The sequence below is a fragment of the Littorina saxatilis genome, linkage group LG10 (genome assembly GCF_037325665.1).
Source record: "Littorina saxatilis isolate snail1 linkage group LG10, US_GU_Lsax_2.0, whole genome shotgun sequence".
Taxonomy (NCBI): Eukaryota; Metazoa; Mollusca; class Gastropoda; order Littorinimorpha; family Littorinidae; genus Littorina; species Littorina saxatilis.
Genome location: NC_090254.1, coordinates 13,466,271 through 13,488,396, shown reverse-complemented (window position 1 = coordinate 13,488,396; position 22,126 = coordinate 13,466,271). Strand labels below are relative to the sequence as shown.

Sequence of the window (22,126 nt, the reverse complement as noted above, 5' to 3'; positions counted from 1 at the left end):
TCAGGCTTCCTTCGTTTTTGGCTTTTCTGTGACGTGACTTCCAATCTTCAAAGTGAACTAACAAGATATAAAACACAAATACATAAGCTTTAATTAAAAAAATGAAAAGAGTAATTAAAGCGAATGAGAAATAATAGAAATGAGACTTGTTTAGACAAAACGAAACATTCACAGGAACGGCAGTACGCAAAATTACATTTCCTCTGATTTTCTCTCACTTCGGCCAAGTAGATGGCATACTCAGAGACAGAGAATGGGCGGTGTCTAATCGAGCTGTCGATGAACGACTCAGTGACTGAGTAAATCAGTCGACCACCAAACACTGGAAAGAATAGGGAAGGAACTTGTGTACTTGTGGTGCGAGGTGATCGTTTACTGGTGTCATATTAAAAGCAGTAAAACAAATGCTGTATATTTTACGTATCAACAGTTTCGCATATCATGTGTTTGTTTACCTCGTGGCAAAAGGCTGTGACGTCAAAACAAAAGACCTTTGAACCTAGCTGATTTGCATCGGCGAAAATATTGCCATGTATGTTGGGGAAAAAAACGCAAGTAAGTTTGTGTGTGTTGATATTTTCACTAGTTAGGAATTTCGGTTCGTTCTGTTTGTTTTAGCAAAGTGTACATTGTAATACGTTTTGCAAAATGTGATGGATTTCTTTTCTCGGGGTTCTGTAAAGAACACTGTTAACAATTGGTCAATATAGCAAGAAAATGGCCACCTCCACAAATTCTATCCAATCAACAAGAAGGATCCATCGCTCGCAGCGCAGTAATATCGACCCAACCTTCGGAGCCACGAAGCTTGGCTTTCTTTTCTCGGGATGGTTGGTAAGTGGCTTTGAGCTAGCAGTTTTCTGTAAAACTTAGCAAATTTACGCAATGATCGACGTGTAAACTTGCTTTCTATTTTTCAGACGCTTGAATCATCCACACTGGACTTGCGGAAACGACTTTATAACTCTTAGGACGGACTTCTGCGGACGCAGTACAAGTAAGTATGTTACGGCGACTCTGGATCAAGTCGACCTCCTTGTGAGGAACTGACAACGTGGACAGAAATATTTCACTGTTCTTCATGTAAATCCATACGGCTGACGTTTCCGACGGACATATTTGTTACAACACACTTTATGTTGGGATAACAAACTGAAATTGGCACATTTCTTTCGAAGAGTGTGGAATATTTGATAAAAATCTGTGTCGATGTGTTTGTGGCGATGCGTCACGCCTTCTTATACTGACCTAATGTGACCGGACCAGTGGTTCAGATTTTATTAGTTAGCCTAGCGCATGTTACGGTCCAAACAGACCACGGGCCTCCCATTTTTAACAGCAGTACCCAATTAGCTTTTGCTAAACTGCAAATGAACATTACCTTATCCTGGCACTGTGGCAGTTATGAGGAATGCTCTAGATGCTGAAGATTGCTGTAGTGTTGGCATTTTTAGCCTCAATTTCTTAGGGTGTTTTTGCAAGTTTGATTGATTGAGATGACATGCATGTTTTGGTTTTAAATGTCAACTGTTGGGTTTTGTTGTGCGTTATGCTTGTACACTACAAGTACGATAGGTTGTCTGTGAATTTATGTATCATCGATGTGATAATGGGTAATAATGCATGCCTTTGAGCTTCAAGCAAACAACTGCTGGTGTTGCAGCATTTGCATTGTGCGGCCTGTTGGAATTTTATAGTAGGTTATGTAGTAAAATGTAAGATGTCAGTTTGCAGGCCAATTTATGCGTCACTTACTGAAATGACAGTATTCAGACAGGGGTGTTTCACACTAAATATTTATTTTATTCATGTCAATCAACTCAATGACAAATTAGATGGTAAATGAAAACATATCATTTATATGTATCAAAGTTTAGGTAAGGGTGCAACAATGTTGTGCAATATGCTAAGTTAATCTAATGAGTCGTTTGTGTTTAGTCACATTTCGGTTGTTTTAGTTTGTTGTCTGAAAGGACAGATTTTGGTGAAGAAGTCTGTGTTCGGTGCTGACAAATAGTTGGAATTTGACAGTTTCTAGAATGGCAGATAATACAGCCTACATGTAGTTGAATCTGCCAAACTCTGTGCATATGGTTTCTTTTTGCATTAAGAGTCAAGACTCTCTGGGGCATACTTGACGGCCAGATTTTTACATGGCAGTTTGATGATTACAACCTATTAGTATTACCAGGAGGAAAATTCGGAATGACTCATTCCTGTAGCTGACCCACATCAAGAAAGCATGCCTACGAGTACGATAGGAAGGATCACAGCCTTAGCGCTTTTATTGCCAAAGTGATGTTTTTATTGAGATAATTGATTTATCCTATCGATTATAATCTGTCTCAGAACTTGCAAGATTGTGCAGACTCTGTGATTGTTCGGAGAAGGAACCACCAAAAATCAGAAAAAAACAGATAGTGTCCAAAATATGGGTTTAATTTCAGGGGTTATTGGCAAAAAATCTGGACTAGACAATGTTTTAGTTAAAAGGGTATGGTTTGGGAGGAGGGGAGTGGGCTTACAAGGGTTAGCTACACTGATATGCTTCTGTCCGTCACCGACACATTCTGGCACTGTCGATCTCCTTCCTTAGTACACTGGGCTGACAACTCACGTCTCTTTAGTCTCAACACTTCAGTCTCAAAACCATGGCAGACATACTCATGTTTTGACTGCTCAGTAATGTTTGATGGGCAAGTTGCAACTTAGAAATAGAATGCCTGGAAACAGCTATGACCTGGTGTTGGGAGCTTACAGCACTATTTTCACCTATGTAGTGTTTGTTGTGTACTCTGGGCACAACATACTTGCACACATATATGCGATCCAGTGTGTCAAAAGTTTGTATCACATGTGGCAGCCTGCACTTCCCCAACTTGATTGGTTGTCGCAAGACAGTATTTGTAATTTTGTTGTTTCAATATACAGTGACAGCTGTGGGTTGAATGTCTTCAGGTGATAGGACACCCCTTAAAAGTAAAGGTCCCATTGATTGCTACTCGGTCTATCATTAGTATCAACTTATTGAGGTATCTTGTCCCAAGAATGCGCAAACACATCTACAGTGGAGGGACATTTTTGGTTCGTCTTCTACTTGACTTTAGCATAAAATACTTGCCTGTTGCAGATCCAAGATTTGCGTGTCGCAGTGCTATGTCACTAATTTAGAGCTGCTAATTGCTAGGTTATAAAACAAATGACAAATTGCTACGCTTTTGCGTCGAGCTTAGAATTGCTACGTTCAAACAAATAAACACAAGCATGCAACAGTTTGCTCTTTCTTGTGAGTCCTGGTACTCATTTATGATTCTTACACCATGTACTGATGTAGCAGTTAGAATTTGTGTCATAAGTCATTGTCCACACTGTAAACTGGCACTGTAGACACTCTCTATTGCCGTATTGGCCGCTTTGTTCCCTTTTTTTTCGAAATAAATTTTTTATTCTTGTGCGAAATATGCATCTGGGAACACCAATTCGACGTTGTCACGGATTTTAGCTTAACTCATTTCAGACAGCTATTTAGCAGAAGGCCAAAACAGATTATTTTTATCATGTATGTAATAGCGTTTATATTTGTACCTGGTAAAGTGGTATGGATAGAAAGAAGAAACAAGTCGCGTAAGGCGAAATAACATTTAGTCAAGCTGTCGAACTCACAGAATGAAACTGAACGCACTGCTTTTTTCACCAAGACCACATACTCGTAGTTTCGTCAGTCCACCGCTCGTAGCAAAGGCAGTGAAATCGACAAGCCATGCAGAATAGTGCGGTAGTGGTTGCGCTGAGCAGGATAACACGCTTTTCTGTTTGTCTATTCTTTTTAGCTTACTGAGTTTGTTTTTAATCCAAACATATCATATCCTGTTTTTGGAATCGGGGGGGGGACCGACAAGGAATAAGATGAAATTGTTTTTAAATCGATTTCGGAAAATTAATTATCATTTTCATATTTTTAATTTTGGGAGCTTGTTTGTAATTCAAATGTAACATATATGTATATGTTTTTGGAGTCAGAAAATGACGAAGAATAAGATGAAATTGTTTTTGGATCGTTTAATAAAAAAATAATTTTAATTTCAAGTTTCGGATTTTTAATGACCAAACTCATTAGTTTTTAAGCCACCAAGCTGAAATGCAATACCAAAGTCCGGCCTTCGTTGAAGATTGCTTTGCCAATATTTCAATCAATTTGATTGAAAAATGAGGGTGTGACAGTGCCGCCTCAACTTTTACAAAAAGCCGGATATGACGTCATCAAAGGTATTTATCGAAAAAATGAAAAAACGCTGGGGATATCATTCCCAGGAACTCTCATGTCAAATTTCATAAAGATCGGTCCAGTAGTTTAGTCTGAATCGCTCAACACACACACACATGCACAGACAGACACACACACACACACACAGACACACATACACCACGACCCTCGTCTCGATTCCCCCTCTATGTTAAAAACATTTAGTAAAAACTTGACTAAATGTATAAAAGAGTTAAATCATGAATTGTCCATTGTGTTTTGGATAACATTTCTCGTGGAGAATGATTTACTTAGTCTAAAGCACAAAATCGTCAAGAATAGATTTATGCCAACATTTCAGGACGACGACGATTTGCTCATGAATTTTTTTTTATTTTTTTTAAGTTAATTGCTACACTTGAGGTTTCACAAGGGGTGGCAGGTCTGCTAAGTCCAACTATTTCATTTTGTTGCACACGGTAGCCCAGTTGGTAGAGCACTGGACTTGTGATCGAAAGGTCGCAGGTTCGAATTCGGGCCGGGACGGACACGGGTCAACTTTATGTGCAGACCCAGAGACGGAAGCCATGTCCCACCCCCGTGTCATCACAATGGCACGTAAAAGACCTTGGTCATTCTGCCATAAGTGCAGGTGGCTGAATACACCTAAACACGCAGACACCTGGGTAGCGCGACTCCGTTGCTGCTAGCTTTCCACTGGGAGGAAGCGACCCGAATTTCCCAGCGATGGGACAATAAAGTAATGAAAAATGAGAAATGAAATACCCAGCCCTATACATACATGTTCTTTCTTTTGCTTGGGTAACCTGTCACATTACAAGAACTGCTTCCTTTCTCTCCCCCAGCTGTACTGTACGACAAGGCTCAGTCTACCGACATCTGATTTGTGACCATGGCATCCAACATGGAGGAAGAAACAGTGCCCAGCGTAGACGAGCAAGCTTACACCCCTGAGCAGCCCCCGACCTACGACGCCGCTTTCCCCGCCCTGACCACCGAAGCTCGTTCAGATCGACCCCTCCTCAACTCCGGAGCATGGCAGCCTAAATTCCAGGCTAGAACCTCCAAATGCACTCAGGTAATTACTCATTTTAAAGGCAGAGTAAGCCTCCCGTAAACCATCACAGATACGGTCAGGCTTTTACACACAGTACAAACACCATTTCATTTAAACACTCACCAATTGAGAACATCCTAGGTGCCCTCCGTAAAGAGCGAACAATTTTCAAAGAATTTATTTTTGCGTGGTTTATCTTACCCCTGAGCCATCGTGAACCCGTGTGATCCAGTTTTCCCTTTTCACAATGCAGTCGTCATAGTTAGTCATTTGAATGCGACTCGACGTGAGCTTATCTACAATAGCACGTTTTTTTTATGCACGAAACAACGGCTGTGGTTCACAAGAACTCTAGCGATGGCTTTTGACTGTTGAGAGGAACGGCGATTTGCACTGATAAACCGGCCGTCGTCTGCTACGACCCTTGCGTGACCCTGCTTCCGGGCTTTTCTTTTTTTAAACTTTCACAACTTCGAATTGTTCTGATCTTGTCTTGATGAAAAACGAATTCTTTTATGATTAAAGAATGTTTGTATAACAAGCTGTCAATTTATTATTTAGATTTTAAAAGTTAGGTCTAGCGCAAAAACGAGGCGCCGTTGTTGTTAACGGAACAAGTCTACGAAAATAAATTCTTTGAAAATGTCTCACGCTCGACAGAAAGCAGCCAGGATGTTCCCGTTCGGTGAGCGTTCAAATGGAAGTATGCTTGTACTGTATTTAGACGCTCGGGGAGCTCTGTGATGGTTTACGGGAGGCTTACTGTGCCTTTAAATATTTACCAGTTCTTGTTAGTTCATTTGGTGTTTAGGTTTAAGGCAATGAGCGGCAGTAAAATTAAACTTGGAGAATACATGGAATAACCTAGTTTTCTGGGTAGTTATTGAAGAAACTTATACAAATAAATGGAACAAATTTAAATATTAATGGACACAGACTGCCGTTGCTATGGAAACAGCCGCCATATTGGATTTATAGAAAACGGTTTTACAGCAACATCATACATCGGAAATGCATGATATTTGGCACAAGGATACACATGACTTGTATCTGCAATCATATAGAACAATATTTTGACTAAAGACTACAGTTGAATTTAAATTAGTTTTTGTAATAAGGATTAATGAATTTCTAACTGCATATTCATTCATCTTTATTTCAAAAAATAAGTTACATTCAACTGTAGTTTTTTGTCAAAATATCGTTCTATATGATTGTAGATAAAAAAGCTTGTGTATCTTTGTGCCAAATATTAAGCATTTCTGATGTATGATGTTGCTGTAAAACCGTTTCCTAGAAATCCAATATGGCGCTGTGTATGCCCGTTTCCATAGTGACGGCAATCTATGTCCTTTAGTTTTCGCAATTTTTTCATTTCCTTATATAAGTCACTTCAATAACTACCCAGAAAACTAAGTTACTCCATGTATTTTCCATGTTTCATTTTGGTCATTCTAGTGCCACTCATTGCCTTAATGACACTTCTGTAGTGAGAGTGGATTGTGGAAGGGAAGATGCCAACGGCCTGCTATCTCACTGAACTGGATTTCTGTTGTTGGTGTTGAAATGTTTAAATACATAATTTATGGTAGATTTGTAGTAGAACATGGTGTAACCAGGATCAAGGAAGAGACGGGGTGAATGTCGGTCACTTTTTGAGTTTACCAGTCCTTGTTACCACTTTAATGAAACCTCTGTTTTATGACCTACGGTCTGAGAAAAATAAGTCTTATAAAGAGGAAACGGTTCTTAAGACATTATGGAGAGAACATCTTAGAATAGAATGTCTGGGAACAAAGGTTTCAGTTTTCACTGTATCATGCACTGATTTTGTGTATGATCTTGTCAGGTGTTCACGGTCCCCCTGGTGGAACGGCGCTTCAAGGACATGAACGAACACAAGTTTGGCGACGAAAGCGAACAGGCCAAGATATGTAAGGACATCATGCAGCGTAACGGCGTCACCATCGAGATCAGTCTGGCCCGTGACCAGAGTCTCACCGTCGTCGTCAACGGCCGCTCGGACAACGTCATGAAGGCCCGCCGCGAGGTGGTCAGCAAACTGCAAACTCAGGTGGGTTTTTTGGTTGGATGAAAATGTCGCAAGCTGATGCGGGGCTCCCACTTTTCTGCGGATATGCGGATTTTCAAGAAATGTTAAAATGGGAAACTTATGAATATGCTTAGTTTTGCATCAGTTTGCACAAATTTGATTATAAATTTCAAAATATTTTGGATGCACTAGTCCATTGTATCTCAGTTTTTGAGTCACTTGAGAAAAAGTGACTATGTAATCGGTCAGTGTTAGTCTGTCCGGCCGGCCGTCCGGCCGTCCGTCCGTCCGGCCGGCCGTAGACACCACCTTAACGTTGGACTTTTCTCGGAAACTATCAAAGCGATCCGGCTCATATTTTGTTTAGTCGTGACCTCCAATGACCTCTACACTTTAACGATGGTTTCGTTGACCTTTGACCTTTTTCAAGGTCACAGGTCAGCGTCAAAGGAAAAATTAGACATTTTATATCTTTGACAAAGTTCATCGGATGTGATTGAAACTTTGTAGGATTATTCTTTACATCAAAGTATTTACATCTGTAGCCTTTTACGAACGTTATCAGAAAAACAAGGGAGATAACTAGCCTTTTCTGTTCGGCAACACACAACTTAACGTTGGGCTTTTCTCGGAAACTATAAAAGTGACCGGGCTCAAATTTTATGTGAACGTGACTCCCAGCAGACCTGTTTACACTACACATTGAGCGTAGTAAACTACGAATTTGAATAATATACTACGCAACTACGCAAGTCTGTTGTTTTCTACGCAAACGGTATTTAAAAAAAAAAAATAAAAAAAAAATTTTTTTCTTTTTTTTTCTTTTCGTCTTTACACCTGTTCCTTGTCCCGTTGTGCTCTCACACCGCCCCGTCCCTGCACGCAAACGGTATTGTTTCGGCTACGCATATCACAATCCGTAATTTTCTTCATCTCCCTTGACCGATCCATTTTCCAATCCATGTTTTCGGCCAGCAGTCGTTTGCTGCGTGCAGCGCGTAAAGCGCCCACGGGCGTTGCGTTGAAGCTTGTTAATGCCGAATAGGCTTCTCCAAGCAAATGCCGGGCACAACTGAAAGCGTTACTGCCAAACCATGCGGGCGTTTCGACACAATGGCTGAACGCAGAGCACACGAAAGTGAAGATGAGAACTGTGAAGAAAATGACTCCGAAAGGCCACCGACCAAAAAGAAAAAGACGAGCAATGCGCCGAACCAAGTCTTTCTGCCAAAATATCATCAGGACTACCCATGCCTTGTCTTCGCGGAAAGGAAAACATCATGCTCATTGCACTGTCTGCAATTCCCATTTTTCCGTCAGTCAATCAATACATGTGGTAAAAAGTAGCAATCATTGTTCTTGTTGTTGTTATAGGTCGACGAGAAATTCTACACATTCAATTACAAAACTACACATTTGCCTCATTTTGCTCCCAGAAAATACACATGCAATGTTTTAGGGGTAAACAGGTCTGCTCCCAGTGACCTCTACACTTTGACGTCTGCTTTGGTGACCTTTGACCTTTTTCAAGGTCACAGGTATGTCTTGAAGGAAAAAAATTGAAATATCATATCTCTGAAACTATTCATCGGATTTGATTCAAACTTTATAGGATTATTCTTTACATCAAATTATTTACATCTGTATTGTGTTGTGAATAGCAATTTCTTCCTGTCCATCTGATGCCTCATATAATATTCAGAACTGCGAAAGTGACTCGATCGAGCGTTTGCTCTTCTTGTTAGGTAAGGTGATTACTTCCAGAGTTGAATGTACAGTTGAAGTCTGGGTGTGCATAGCTGTATAGCTAGACTCCGGTGTGCTGTTGTAAAAATGTACCAAATTTTAACTTTGAATTGATTGTCAAACATATCAGTGTGTGTTAAGGTAAGCTGATTGCGGAAAATTCTCTAGAGTAAGTGTAAAAACATTTGCAAGGGGGAACATTCCCATCCTAATATAGGAGTTCCAGATGTAAGAACTGATTTGCTAAAGGTCTTCCCGTTTTTTCAACCATTTAGTGTGTCAAAATCATAGAGGAAAACTTGAAAAAGTCAGAGCTACCCAGTCGCCAGGGTGCTTTTCCTTATTTCAAATATTATCATCTTGCATCTCTGCAGTTGAAACCTAGGGGCTCTGAAAGTCGGTAAACTTGAATTTGACGCAGCATTGTGAATAAGTTTTTGATTCAATGTTTGCAGGCTTCCGACCAGCTGAAGATTCCCCGCGAACATCACCGCTTTATCCTGGGCAAGGCAGGCAAAAAACTGCAGGAGCTGGAACTGTGCACCGCCACCAAGATCACCGTCCCCCGCGCTGACGACATCTCTGAACTGATCAAGATTACCGGTACCAAGGAGGGCATTGAAAAAGCCCGCCACGAACTGGAGTGCATCTCGGAAGAACAGGTGAGACCGGAATTTGCAAACACCAGATATTTGATTTTCTGTCAATTTCAAAGCTCCCAGCTGAACGGTTTTTGTCATTCATATTAGCACTGAAAAGTAGATACAAAGAAAGTAAACATCGGTAAACATTTTTACCTGCGAGTTAATACGATCAGCAGGCCTAAGATTATGAGGGGCACAACCGTCGAACGCTGAATAAAAAGAAGGTAAATTTAGATATAAAGTCAAAATCGGTACATTTCTGTATAAATGGTAATGTCAGAATCATATGTATGTCTGAACACGGGTCAATCCTTTTTGCTGTTAGTTTTATGGACTTGGTAACGGCAGCATTAGACGCTGTGATTGAACCGTGCAATGGGTTGTCACAATATACCATTTGTCTACCATTCTTTCTTATGCCTACCCTGGGATGAAATCTTGCAGGCCTTGAAATCCTCCTCCTTTTGGGGGGAGATGGACAAATAACTTTGGTATGCATCACATTTTACATTTCATCTTTTCAGGCCAAGCTTGCACTGTATGCATCTCATTTTGCTTTTCATTTCTACAGGCCAAGCTTGCATTTGAGCGACTGCCGGTGTTGAAGGCATTCCATCCATTTGTCTGCGGCCCGTTCAACCAGAACATCAAGCAGCTTGTCGAAGAGACGGGCGCCCGCATCAATGTACCACCCACCAGTGTGGAGAAGGATGAAATTGTCGTCTCCGGCGAGAAGGAGGGTGTGGCGAAATGCAAGCAGGTCATCATGAGCATTTTTGAGGAGAAGGTGAGAAGCAAGTTTTCTTATTTTTGTAAAGACGATAAAATCTTGAGTATTCAGAAAGTCGTAGGAATGAAGTGTTCTTCTGTATGGACATCGATTACCTTCAAACTTGTCGTTTTTATTGACAAAGACATTGGATTTTATTAAGATTTTACCTGCCGGAATGCACATGATAGTTTTGATTGATGGATTTAGGACAGTAATCATATCGGATAGAATTTGCAGGTAGTTTACTAAAACGGAAGAAACTGGTGACTAAGCCATCTTTGTGTGTGTGGGAGCTTCCTACTTTATTGTAAATAAGTTGACAAAACATCTGGCTTAACGACTGAAGACTTGAATCTCACTACAATCAGTTTTCAGAATTAATCTTAGCAAGATAAGTTTTAAACCAAGAAGAAGCAGACTTCCTGAACTTGGACTTTCACCTGTCTGTGCGGTATTTTGAGAAGTCCTCCTTACTTTGTCCAGAAACGCTCGAGCCAGACGGTGTCGGTGGAGGTGAAGAAGTCGCAGCACCGTTACGTGATCGGTCCCCGTGGCAACGGTATCCAAGAGATCCTGCAGGAGACAGGTGTGGCTGTGGAAGTTCCATCGCTCGACTCGCTCTCGGAGACCATCACACTGCGCGGCGAACAGGACAAGCTGGGACCTGCCCTTACCATGGTGTACTCCAAGGTGAGTAGCCACAGCTTTTGGTTTGATTAAACATGGTGAATAATAAAACAAGAAACAATAGGGACACTAACTCAAGTGAACGCTTATATTACGTGCCCCACGCAGTTGGAGAATGACACAAGCCAGAGGATTTGCTGCTCGTGTTTGCTTAAAGGGAAAGGTATTAAAAGATAAGAATGCGTGCAAAGCAATTTTCATAAGAAATGCTGTAAATAACAACTGGGATGGGCTAATGCGATGAATATTTGAAAAAAGAAATACTTAAATTTATTAATTAATAGAAAGTACTTTCACAAATCAAAAGGAAAGATTGAATACAGTCCCATGTCATTTTTTCAGGCCAACTGGTTGACTTACACATGACTGTGTCATTGTTTTCAGGCCAACAGCGTGGCAACATCTGACGTGACGGCACCGTCCTGGCTCCATCGCTTCATCATCGGCAAGAAGGGCGCTAGCATCCGCAAGATCACTGAGGAACACCCCAAGGTGAGTCATGGCACATTTTGGAATGACAGCTTTTGCTGCATCAGACTGGTATTCTAGCCTTGCCACATATTTCTGCTTTTGTTTTGTGCATTCTGATTGTGATTTGTTTTTGCATAGATTTCAAATGGATTTTGTAGAAGTTCTCCCGTCTTCTGAGTACATACATTTTACTGCAGAGTAATCGTGCCGTGTTAAGGTGCTACACAGGCTTATGTTGTCCGAGGAAAAATATGCAGCTATGGATTATTGTGGAATTTATTTGCTGTTCAGATAACATACATACTGTGAATAGTTAGTGTTAGATTGGAAATCGATCAAATAGTAACCGCAACCATTGATTTATTTCTGCTTTCCATCCACATTTAGCCAATTGAATTTTTCAATGTGGTATAAAATGAAAAACAGTGCAACATTACACAAGCCAGGCAAAGTATTCTCCCACATCCACAGGAATGAATCGGACTAGCCCAGAACATGACAAATACCAAGCATGTGTGAGACTGTGACAAAAGGTTGTGTTTATCCACATTTGATTATGCCCAAATACAAGAATGAAGAAATAATAAAAATATCAATGCTTGTTATTCTCTCGAGTGCCAGGAGACTGGTTCCGCACAACTCTCGCTTACTCCATTACACATGTCCCATGCATTTAGAGCGCTTACTTCCCTTTGGTTATTTGAACAGGAAAGAAGAGTAAGAGTGTGTTTAAAACATTACTTTGTGCTCATCATCCCAGGTGCACATAGAGTTCACGGAGGGTCAGGACAAGATCACAGTGGAGGGCCCCCCAGAGGAGGTCGCAGCGGCCAAGCGGGCACTTGAAGAGATCATCGCCGACCTCAAGAAGCGCATGGACTTTGCCGAGATCCAGATTGACCAGAAGTTCCACAAGCACATCATCGGCAAAGGCGGAGTCAACAGTGAGCTTGCAGTTTGACATGTTTGTGATCTGCAGACCTGGGAACCCATACGATTTCGCCGTATTTTGTACGCAGGATTGTTAGAATACGATCAGTTGAGGAAAATACGACGATTAAAAATTCCTAGACTACTTTTCTTCACAAGCGCATCCCGAAGCCGATCCAATATTTATACACATGATCACAGTTTTCGTCAGTAAACATCGAAAGAACCATTTGATTTAAATGTATTAGTAAACTTAATTAACGGTGCGACAGACGCATGGGAAGCATGGATGTTCAAATGCTGTATGGAGTACGCTCATTTTTCTGAAAATAAAGTTTGTTTGAGAATACTCCCAAGTGCAAAACAGGGTTTGCAGGTTTGGATCTGTTCTCATATGAAGGGAAAAGAGTACAACTAGTGTGCATCCAAGTTATGTTTGCTTCACTGAAATTGGAAGAGATACTTTGTGATTTGAGTTGTTGGCATTGTGTCAAAAAGGAGTTTGAGCAATTGTTATTAGAAGTAAGCTAATGCCATATATTTGCACATATATTCAGTGCTGGATATATTTCCTAGGTCTGATCTGACCTGGACTTTTTTTTCTCCTTTTATGAAAACAATTGACATTTTTCTGTGATGGTTGACATAATGCAACCAATGAAAGCTGTGTTGGTCCAGATTAGTTGTATACGTTGTTACATTTCTAGCTTTTTACATAGCTTCATATAAATAGGCAGCCGTTTTTTACATGAGGGATATTGTTTGCAGTCACGCGCATCAAGAACGAGACCGGCGTGTCGGTGCGAATCCCGTCTGACGGGGAGAACAGCAACGTCATCCGCATTGAGGGCGAACCCGCAGGGGTGATCAAGGCCAAACAGGAGCTGTTGGAAATGTCACAACGGATGGTAAGTTTTGTTGTGGCGCTGTTGTGACTTGTGTACCTCACCCACCTTCACCCCACCCACCTGCTTTGTTCTCATGTAGTTGGTGGTTTAGCGCTTTATTTGATAGTCATGTTCTGCTGATTCTGCTACAGAATTGAAATAACTGTTACTTTTGACATCAAACTGTCATATATGTTTCATGATAGACAGAGGTGACTCTCAAAATAATGGACTGGGGATATTGCAATTACTGTGTAATAGTAATACTATTACCCATGTTGGCATCTTCTGCTGCTGAAAATTGCTAATATGACAGATTATACACTGTACATTTTTGTGGATGAGTTTGTTTAGCTATCAGTACTGTGCAGGTGGATATGTATTATTTCTGTTGCTGAAGGTTGTTTTTTCCCCCCTGGAACTTGGTTTTGTTTGACGTCTCATTTTGCTTGAGTAGTTGTGAGTGGTCTTCTCAACCATGGAATGATGAAGTGTGTTTGGCAATGGCATGGTAGTTGTGCAAAAAAAAAAAAAAAAGAACCAGTGCATTTACAATGAAAACCACTATCTCTTCTTTTCAGGAAAACGAGAAGTCTCGCGATATTATCATTGATCAACGATTCCACGGTACAATCATCGGGGCCCGCGGCGAAGGGATTCGCGAGGTGCGGGACAAGTTCAACCAGGTGCAAATCACATTCCCTGACCAGGGCAAGAAGAGCGACGTGGTCACCCTGCGCGGCCCCAAACAGGACGTGGACAAGTGCTTCAAACACATGCAGACCGTGCACAAAGAAATGGTCAGAGGCATTGTCGTTCTTGTCGTGTTGTATCAATATGTGTGTGTTGTTGACTTGTTTTTTGGTCGTGTTGTATGGATGTCTTTTTTTCTTCTTTTTTTTCCGGGTTGTATGAATAGTTTTTTTGGTTTTTTTTGCTGTGTTGTATGGATGTTCTTCGTTTATTTTGCCGTGTTGTATGGATGTGACTTCTTTTTACATTTAGTCAAGTTTGGACTAAATGTTTTAACATAGAGGGGGAATCGAGATGAGGGTCGTGGTGTGTCTGTGCGTGTGTGTGTGTAGAGCGATTCAGAGTAAACTACTGGACCGATCTTTATGAAATTTTTCATGAGAGTTCCTGGGTATGATATCCGCAGACGGTTTTTTTCATTTTTGGGATAAATGTCTTTCATGATGTCATATCCGGCTTTTTGTAAAAGTTGAGGCGGCACTGTCACACCCTCATTTTTCAATCAAATTGATTGAAATTTTTTCTAAAGCAATCTTTGCAGAAGGCCGGACTTCGGTATTGCATTTCAGCTTGGTGGCTAAAAAATTAATTAATGACTTTGGTCATTAAAAATCTGAAAATTGTAATAAATTTGTTTTATATAAAACGATCCAAGTTTACGTTCATCTTATTCTACATCATTTCCTGATTCCAAAAACATAAATATGTTATATTTGGATTAAAATCAAGCTCTGAAAATTAAAATTAAAAAATTATGATCAAAATTAAATTTCCGAAATCGATTTATAAACAATTTCATCTTATTCCTTGTCGGTTCCTGATTCCAAAAACATATAGATATGATATGGTTGGATTAAAAACACGCTCAGAAAGTTAAAATGAAGAGAGGTACAGTAAAGCGTGCTGTGAAGCGCAGCGCAACCACTACCTCGCTAAACAGGCTCATCAGTTTCTCTCCGTTTTGCACAAGCGGCGGACTACGGTCATTGTGAAAAAATGCAGTGCGTTCAGTTTCATTCTGTGAGTTCCACAGCTTGACTAAATGTAGTAATTTCGCCTTACGCGACTTTTGTTGTTGTTGACGTGTTGTATGGATGCGATTTATTTTCTTTCTGTTTTGTATGGATGTGCACATAGATTATTATTTGCTGCGACATTGTTGTTGGCATCATTTTGTGTCCTGATTGTCAAGATTAGGTTAATAGATTGATGTCTGTGTTCTAGTTTATGCAGTATGCTGTGGCTATGAGTAGATTGGGTTGACGTGTTTGGATGCGATTTATTTTCTTTGTGTTTTGTATGGATGTGCACATAGATTATTATTTGCTGCGACATTGTTGTTGGCATCATTTTGTGTCCTGATTGTCAAGATTAGGTTAACAGATTGATGTCTGTGTTCTAGTTTATGCAGTATGCTGTGGCTATGAGTAGATTGGGTTTTATTCTGCAAGAGTGTTGCAGAAGAATCTGTTTCCTGATCATGGAAATCAGTGTAATGGTTGGGCATCAGTGCTATAAGCAAAATTGAATTTGGTTCTGTTCTGAGTTGAATACTTGATAACTGTGTCGGTGCATTTCAGTGACATTTTTGTGGCATTATTTTGTCAATTTCAAGCACAAATAGAAACAACATACTGTTGTTGGTTTTTTTGTGTTTTTTGTGTGTGTGTGTTAGCGTTTTCTCTTCCTTCTACAATTCTCTATCTCTAAAATGGCTGTGCAAAGCTTGTCCACCTAAGAGTAAGAAATAAAAGTGTGAAAATGATGAGAGGACCATAGTGAAATGAAATGATTTGTAGTTTTATGGAAATCAGGGACTTATTGAGATGCTTGTGGTGATTACAGCTGGAAAGCAACCAACAAGCCCAGGTCCGCATCTTCAAGGATTTCCACAAGAACATCATCGGTAAAGGAGGCGCCAACATCAGGAAGGTGGGAACTGTTTGGTTTTGTTTGATCATTAGCGTCATCTGTGTGGTGCGTTTTTGTTTTTTATTTCTGTAAGTGGTTGTGAGCCTTCATGAAGCTTGCAGTTATGGTCTTTAACTATGCTTCCGTCATTTGAGAAGAAGCAACATCCACGGTTAAGTCACAGTGATCGTTTATCATTATTATTTGTCTACTGTGTATCTTGTTGTGAATGTTTCATTTTGTCGGTAAAGAAACCGTTCCATAAACTTTCCTCGTTTTTGTTTCTCAACTTTTTAAATGTGAGCAGTTTATTTGTTTAAGATTTCTATTTTCTTGTTGCTTTATTTTTTCAGATTCGCGATGAAACCAACACTCGCATCGATCTTCCTGGAGAGCACGCCGAGTCGGATGTGATCACCATCACAGGCAAGAAAGCTGACGTGGAACTGGCCAAGCAGAAAATCGAGGACATCCAGAAAGAACTGGTTAGTTGCAACAAGCTTTTTCCTCTAATTTGTAGAAGTGGTCTTGGTCTGTCAAGATTGCTCATAAGAAATTCAGGATTACTGCATTTGGAGAAGGTTATGAATTTCGTTTTAAGAACAGGAAAATTATTGTGTTCGAAGGAGAGAAGAAATTTGTATTTTTACAAATGGGGTGTTTTTTGCCCACTAACAGACACTCAAATGATGGAAGATTTTGTTTTATTGATCTTCTTCTTCTCCTTTGGGTTCGATATCTATTGATAGATCAAATGCAGGAAGTTCCACTTTGTACTTTATCAAGGCAAGAAAATAAGCGTGCTTCTTCTTCCAGGTGGATTGACAGGGTTAAATAACTTCAGCCAGACGTTACACACATCTTTCAGAATAGGGGAACAGGAAGGGTTTTAGGAAGAAAAAAAATATGCCAGATCTTTAAAATAGAAAAGAACACAAAACTAAATGATAGTTGGCGAGACAGTGTTAAAAACAAGAACTCTTTACACACAAAGACAGCACAATTTCAGTGTCAACATTTTCTGTCATTAAAATGTTGTCCTGAAGGAGAATATTTTGACACTGGGATTTTACTTTCTTTGTCTTGCTGAGGAAAGATCTCTTGTGTTTGTTAACATTGTCAAATCTTTACCCTGACTTCTTTGGGTGTTTGAATGCTAGGCATTCAGTTTCTACATACATTCCATATAAAGCCCATATAAATCTTGATTTGTTATTCCCTCCAGGCAAACGTGAAAGAGGCGATAGTGGAGATTCCCTATCGTCTGCATAACTCCATCATCGGTGCCAAAGGTCGTCTGATCCGCGCCATCATGGAAGAGTGCGGAGGTGTCATCATCCGCTTCCCCCCGGAAGGTCAGACCAGTGACAAGGTCACCATCCGAGGACCTAAAGACGATGTGGAGAGCGCCAAGAAGCAGCTGCTGGATCTTGTCAATGAGAAGGTAAGGATCCTGTCAAGTGGTTTGTTTGGGGTGGTGTTTTTGACTCACATGCGAAGCAAAAGTGAGTATGTACTCACCCGAGTCGTCCGTCCGTCCGTCCCCCCCGTCTGAACATCCGTCCGGAAAACTTTAACGTTGGATATTTCTTGGACACTATTCAGTCTATCAGTACCAAATTTGGCAAGATGGTGTATGATAAGGCCCCAAAAAACATACATAGCATCTTGACCTTGCTTCAAGGTCATGGTCGCAGGGGCCATAAATGTTGTCTAAAAAACAGCTATTTTTCACATTTTTCCCATTTTCTCTGAAGTTTTTGAGATTGAATACCTCACCTATATATGATATATAGGGCAAAGTAAGCCCCATCTTTTGATACCAGTTTGGTTTACCTTGCTTCAAGGTCAAGGTCACAGGAGCTCTTCAAAGTTGGATTGTATACATATTTTGAAGTGACCTTGACCCTGAACTATGGAAGATAACTGTTTCAAACTTAAAAATTATGTGGGGCACATGTTATGCTTTCATCATGAGACACATTTGGTCACATATGATCAAGGTCAAGGTCACTTTGACCCTTATGAAATGTGACCAAAATAAGGTAGTGAACCACTAAAATTGACCATATCTCATGGTAGAAAGAGCCAATAAGCACCATTGTACTTCCTATGTCTTGAATTAACAGCTTTGTGTTGCATGACCTTGGATGACCTTGACCTTGGGTCAAGGTCACATGTATTTTGGTAGGAAAATGTGTAAAGCAGTTCTTAGTGTATGATGTCATTGCTATGTTTAGTTATTTGACCTTGACCCTGAAGGTCAAGGTCATGTAAAGGTCAAGGTCAAGCATGTGAGTGTATGGGCTTTTTGCCCTTCTTGTTATAATAAATTGGGGGGGGGGGGGGCACACACACACACACACACCCTCCCCCCCCTCCCCATTTAATACCGTGCTCAATCTGAGAAAATCAGGTCTTGAAAAAAGACCCAGACCTGTTTCCCCTTGTTATTTGGAGTAATTTTAGCTCTTTTTTTAAAATTTATTTTGGGGGGGGGGGTGGTCCAATTATGAATTGTTCGCTGTATGACTTTGTGTGAGTTGTTGGTGTGCTAAGATGGTTTCTGTGGGAGTCTGGGTGTTGTACAGGCTTATTTCTTGCACAGTACAGAACTTGAATAATCAGTCACAAGGTCCTGGCGACCAGACAAACTAAGGCCTAACCTTACAATAAATACTGCAGTATTTTTCCTTGATTAGTAGTGGGAAAAAAAGGCCAATGCTATCAGAAGTGGCACGACTGATTGGCTGCAGGTGTGTTAAGTGTATTTTCAATGTTTGTGACTGTGGATTTGTATGTGTGTTACAGAAAGATTCCAGCTTCACGGCAGAGATTCGAGCCAAGCCCCAGTATCACAAGTTTCTCATTGGACGCGGAGGCTCCAACATCAGGAAGGTGAGTCTTGAAGAATATCACCGCTCTCAATGGCAATAGCAATAAATGATGTAGAAGAATATCATCACTCTAACTGGCAAGGTGCCACACTGCAGGAGCAACTCTGGGGCACCAAAGACTCCCTGATCCTGACCACTAGCTTTATTCAAGCTACAAAACTTGAAGTCTGACCTGAGGCCAAAAATCCTGGAACGCCGAAGAAGAAGAAGACTGGCAATGGCAATAAGTGATGTAGTTTGGAACAATCTCATGAAGTAACCCAACAGAAGTAGGGTTGCACATGCAGGCTTGAGCGCTAGCAGTGTTGTCACTGGCGTTGGTTTCAATTCCTGCATCGAAACCCACATGGAGGGGGGGCGTACTAAAATGTTGCCTTTTGAGGGTTTCAAATAATTTTCCATTTTTTTCATTGTTTGTGGAAAATTCAAGGGGGTAGGTGTTTGAGAGTTTCTGATTTTATATATTTTCATCTTCTGGTAGGTTTTAGTTTGTGTTTATTTTCACTTTTTCAAGAAATCACAGCGATGGATTATGGTACTTCTTGCGTAGTTTTGCATAACACTGTTGTTTGGGGAAGCTTTGCTCGGGCAAACCAAATCTCCGCGATTTCATGGATTTCTGCAAAAGAAGAAAAAAACTGCAAGTGAAAAATGATAGTTTTAACTCAGGTGAGAGGGATAAAATAGTGTATTTCTTTGCATGTACAGTATATCTTTCACCAGAGGGGGTTGAATTCATATTGACAAGGTCAAAATGCTTCAGCTTCTGGGGTCACTACCCCCATGCCTAATGGTAAGGCGTCCGCCCCGTGATCGGGAGGTCGTGGGTTCGAACCCCGGCCGGGTCATACCTAAGACTTTAAAATTGGCATTAAATATCATATTCTTACTCCGAATCACATTAGCATTGAGTCACCTGAGATGCTTATCACTGAAAAACGCTTACCCGGCTAAAGAATTTAAAGGGAAGCAACCCCATCACCAAAACGAAAGTGAAAGTAGCTTTGGTAATGGGCCAGCACACCGGGAGTTACCTCCCATACGGGTGTATGCCACGTCACTTCCTCTAGGAACACGTGCCTATTATCATACGTCTTTTTCACCTCGGAGAGGACGGTTCACTTTTTGACGCTCTGTGGCTGACCTTGTGTGTTTGAGTGACACCCGCCGGCCACGTTACCCAGCTTTTCTGCTCGCCTTGCCTACAGTTTGGTGAGCTCGTTCCCGTTTGTTGTTGGTTGTTTGCGCTGTTTCGTTACTGTACGTTGTCCGTTTTTTACGGACTTGTGTGTCAGTGACTTGCGTGTTTCGCCATTTTGTTGTGTGAGTTAGTTAGCTAACTCGTGTGACTTTGCTAGTAGCTCTGCGTGCCCTCTTTCTGTTTGGGCAAGTGTAGCTTTAGTATTTTGTTGACGCGTAAGCGTGTGTGTTTACTGTGTTTTCAGTCGTTTAGACTTACGTTTCAGTAAATCTTTTTACTTTGCCACGTGTTGTTGACGTTCGTGTCAGTGTCTTGCGTGTCGCCATTTTGTTGTGTGAGTTAGTTTTCTAGCTCGTGTGACTTTGTTCGTAGCTCTCCGTGCCTCTGCTTTTTGTGGGGCAAGTTTAGCTATAGTATTTTGTAAACGCATTAGTGCGTGTGTTTACTGAATTTTCCAGTCGTTTAGACTTATGTTTCAGTAAATTTTTTCGCGTTGCCACGTGTTGTTGTCAACATGTCTGATTCAGACAAGCGCCGTGGCAAGTCGGACCCCAAGGGGAAAATTAAGTCTAAGTCTTCCTCTTCCAAAGCAACGTTACTTGTTACAGACCAAGAGCGTAACACTTTGTTGGCTGTACCAATTTCGGCGCCTAGCGCTGTTACTACTTCTGCTTCTTTTGCGGCGCCTAGCGCTACTGTTACTTCTGCACCTGTCTCTACATCGGAGACTTCGTCATCGTTGTTAGCACCTGGACAAGGTGCGTTGGTTTCCTCTCTGTTAAAGTCACTGGTTCCGGAAATCCGCAGCTTGGTGCAGGCAGAATTTCAGCGTTCCGTCGCCAGCAGTTCGGCGTTTCCGGCATCTGGCAGTGACGTCCGGGCATTGGCTTCCGTGTCTTTGTCCTCCACTTCCGGCTTGGAGCAGCGTCCTCCCTCTTCAGCGTCGGCTGGTAAGCAGAGCTGGTCCGATAGCCCTCGTGAGGCACCTGGACGTTCTCCTTCGGGGGACAGCTCTTTCGCATCGGGTCACGACCGATACCTTGCTGATCTTTCATTTCCGGCGATAACCTACGAGGCCCCGGACTTGATCGAACAGCGGCGGCAGTCGGTTTCGACTGCCGCATTTCCGGCACTTGCCGGAAGTGATGATCCGTCCGCTCCGGCACGCTACGGCGGTCGCGGCAGGATGGAGTATTCACTGACTTCCGGTCCTTCCGGATCGCGAAGTCAACCAGTGCAGTCTTCACTTCCGCATTTTGCGGTTCCGTTGACTACACTTCCGGTTTCGGCCGGAAACGCTTCTTCCTCTTCTGGTGGTTCCTTCCGGATACCAGATAGTGGATTACAGCGTGCGCCTTCCGGCTTTCAAGCGCCTAGGCTTGAGCAGGCATCACTCCACTCAGTCGGGGGAGTGACGTCAGCTCATCCAGCTCCGGTTTTTGCGGATGGTCGTCCTGCTTACCCTTTACCTTCACAGGGTTTTGGGCGGCAGGATGACGTTAGTGCTCAGGCTTTTCCGGTTTCCGGTTTGCCAGGGCATGCTTCTGCTTCCGGAACTGGTGACTTCGGTCATGGTTCCACGTGTGACTATTCTGATGCTCCATCAGTGGTCAGCGAGGAGTCGCGGGGCGTGTTTCCGTCGAAGCTCAAGTCTGTTCTTGACGTCGCGGCGGAAGTAACGTCTCGTTATTTTCCTGAAGGGGTGGTGGCTGCGGACTCTTCCGCATCATTCGTTCCTTCTGCCATGGCGGACTTCCGGCCGGCACAGGAAGATGTTTCTTCCTTCCGGTTCGCCGAGTCTCCGTCAGTGGCTTACCAACTTTCGCATTCACTGGTTCGTCCAGCACATGCGG

At 41.7% G+C, this 22,126-nt stretch overlaps 2 protein-coding genes across 2 annotated transcripts in view; both read left to right on the top strand.

Annotated features, from left to right (window-relative positions):
- LOC138978212 (uncharacterized) overlaps window positions 1-22,126 on the top strand; it is a 448,901-nt gene that overhangs the window by 20,894 nt on the left and 405,881 nt on the right. The window lies entirely within an intron of this gene.
- LOC138978202 (vigilin-like) overlaps window positions 769-22,126 on the top strand; it is a 41,480-nt gene continuing 20,122 nt past the window's right edge. Inside the window, exons 1-15 of the mRNA XM_070350866.1 lie at window positions 769-834; window positions 921-997; window positions 5,110-5,342; window positions 7,171-7,395; window positions 9,576-9,782; window positions 10,336-10,551; window positions 11,020-11,226; window positions 11,608-11,715; window positions 12,455-12,638; window positions 13,393-13,532; window positions 14,093-14,311; window positions 16,110-16,196; window positions 16,529-16,660; window positions 17,401-17,619; window positions 18,987-19,073. Of these exons, the coding sequence (XP_070206967.1) occupies window positions 5,157-5,342; window positions 7,171-7,395; window positions 9,576-9,782; window positions 10,336-10,551; window positions 11,020-11,226; window positions 11,608-11,715; window positions 12,455-12,638; window positions 13,393-13,532; window positions 14,093-14,311; window positions 16,110-16,196; window positions 16,529-16,660; window positions 17,401-17,619; window positions 18,987-19,073 (2,217 nt within the window). The 5' untranslated portion in view covers window positions 769-834; window positions 921-997; window positions 5,110-5,156. The remainder of the gene's footprint in view (window positions 835-920; window positions 998-5,109; window positions 5,343-7,170; window positions 7,396-9,575; window positions 9,783-10,335; window positions 10,552-11,019; window positions 11,227-11,607; window positions 11,716-12,454; window positions 12,639-13,392; window positions 13,533-14,092; window positions 14,312-16,109; window positions 16,197-16,528; window positions 16,661-17,400; window positions 17,620-18,986; window positions 19,074-22,126) is intronic.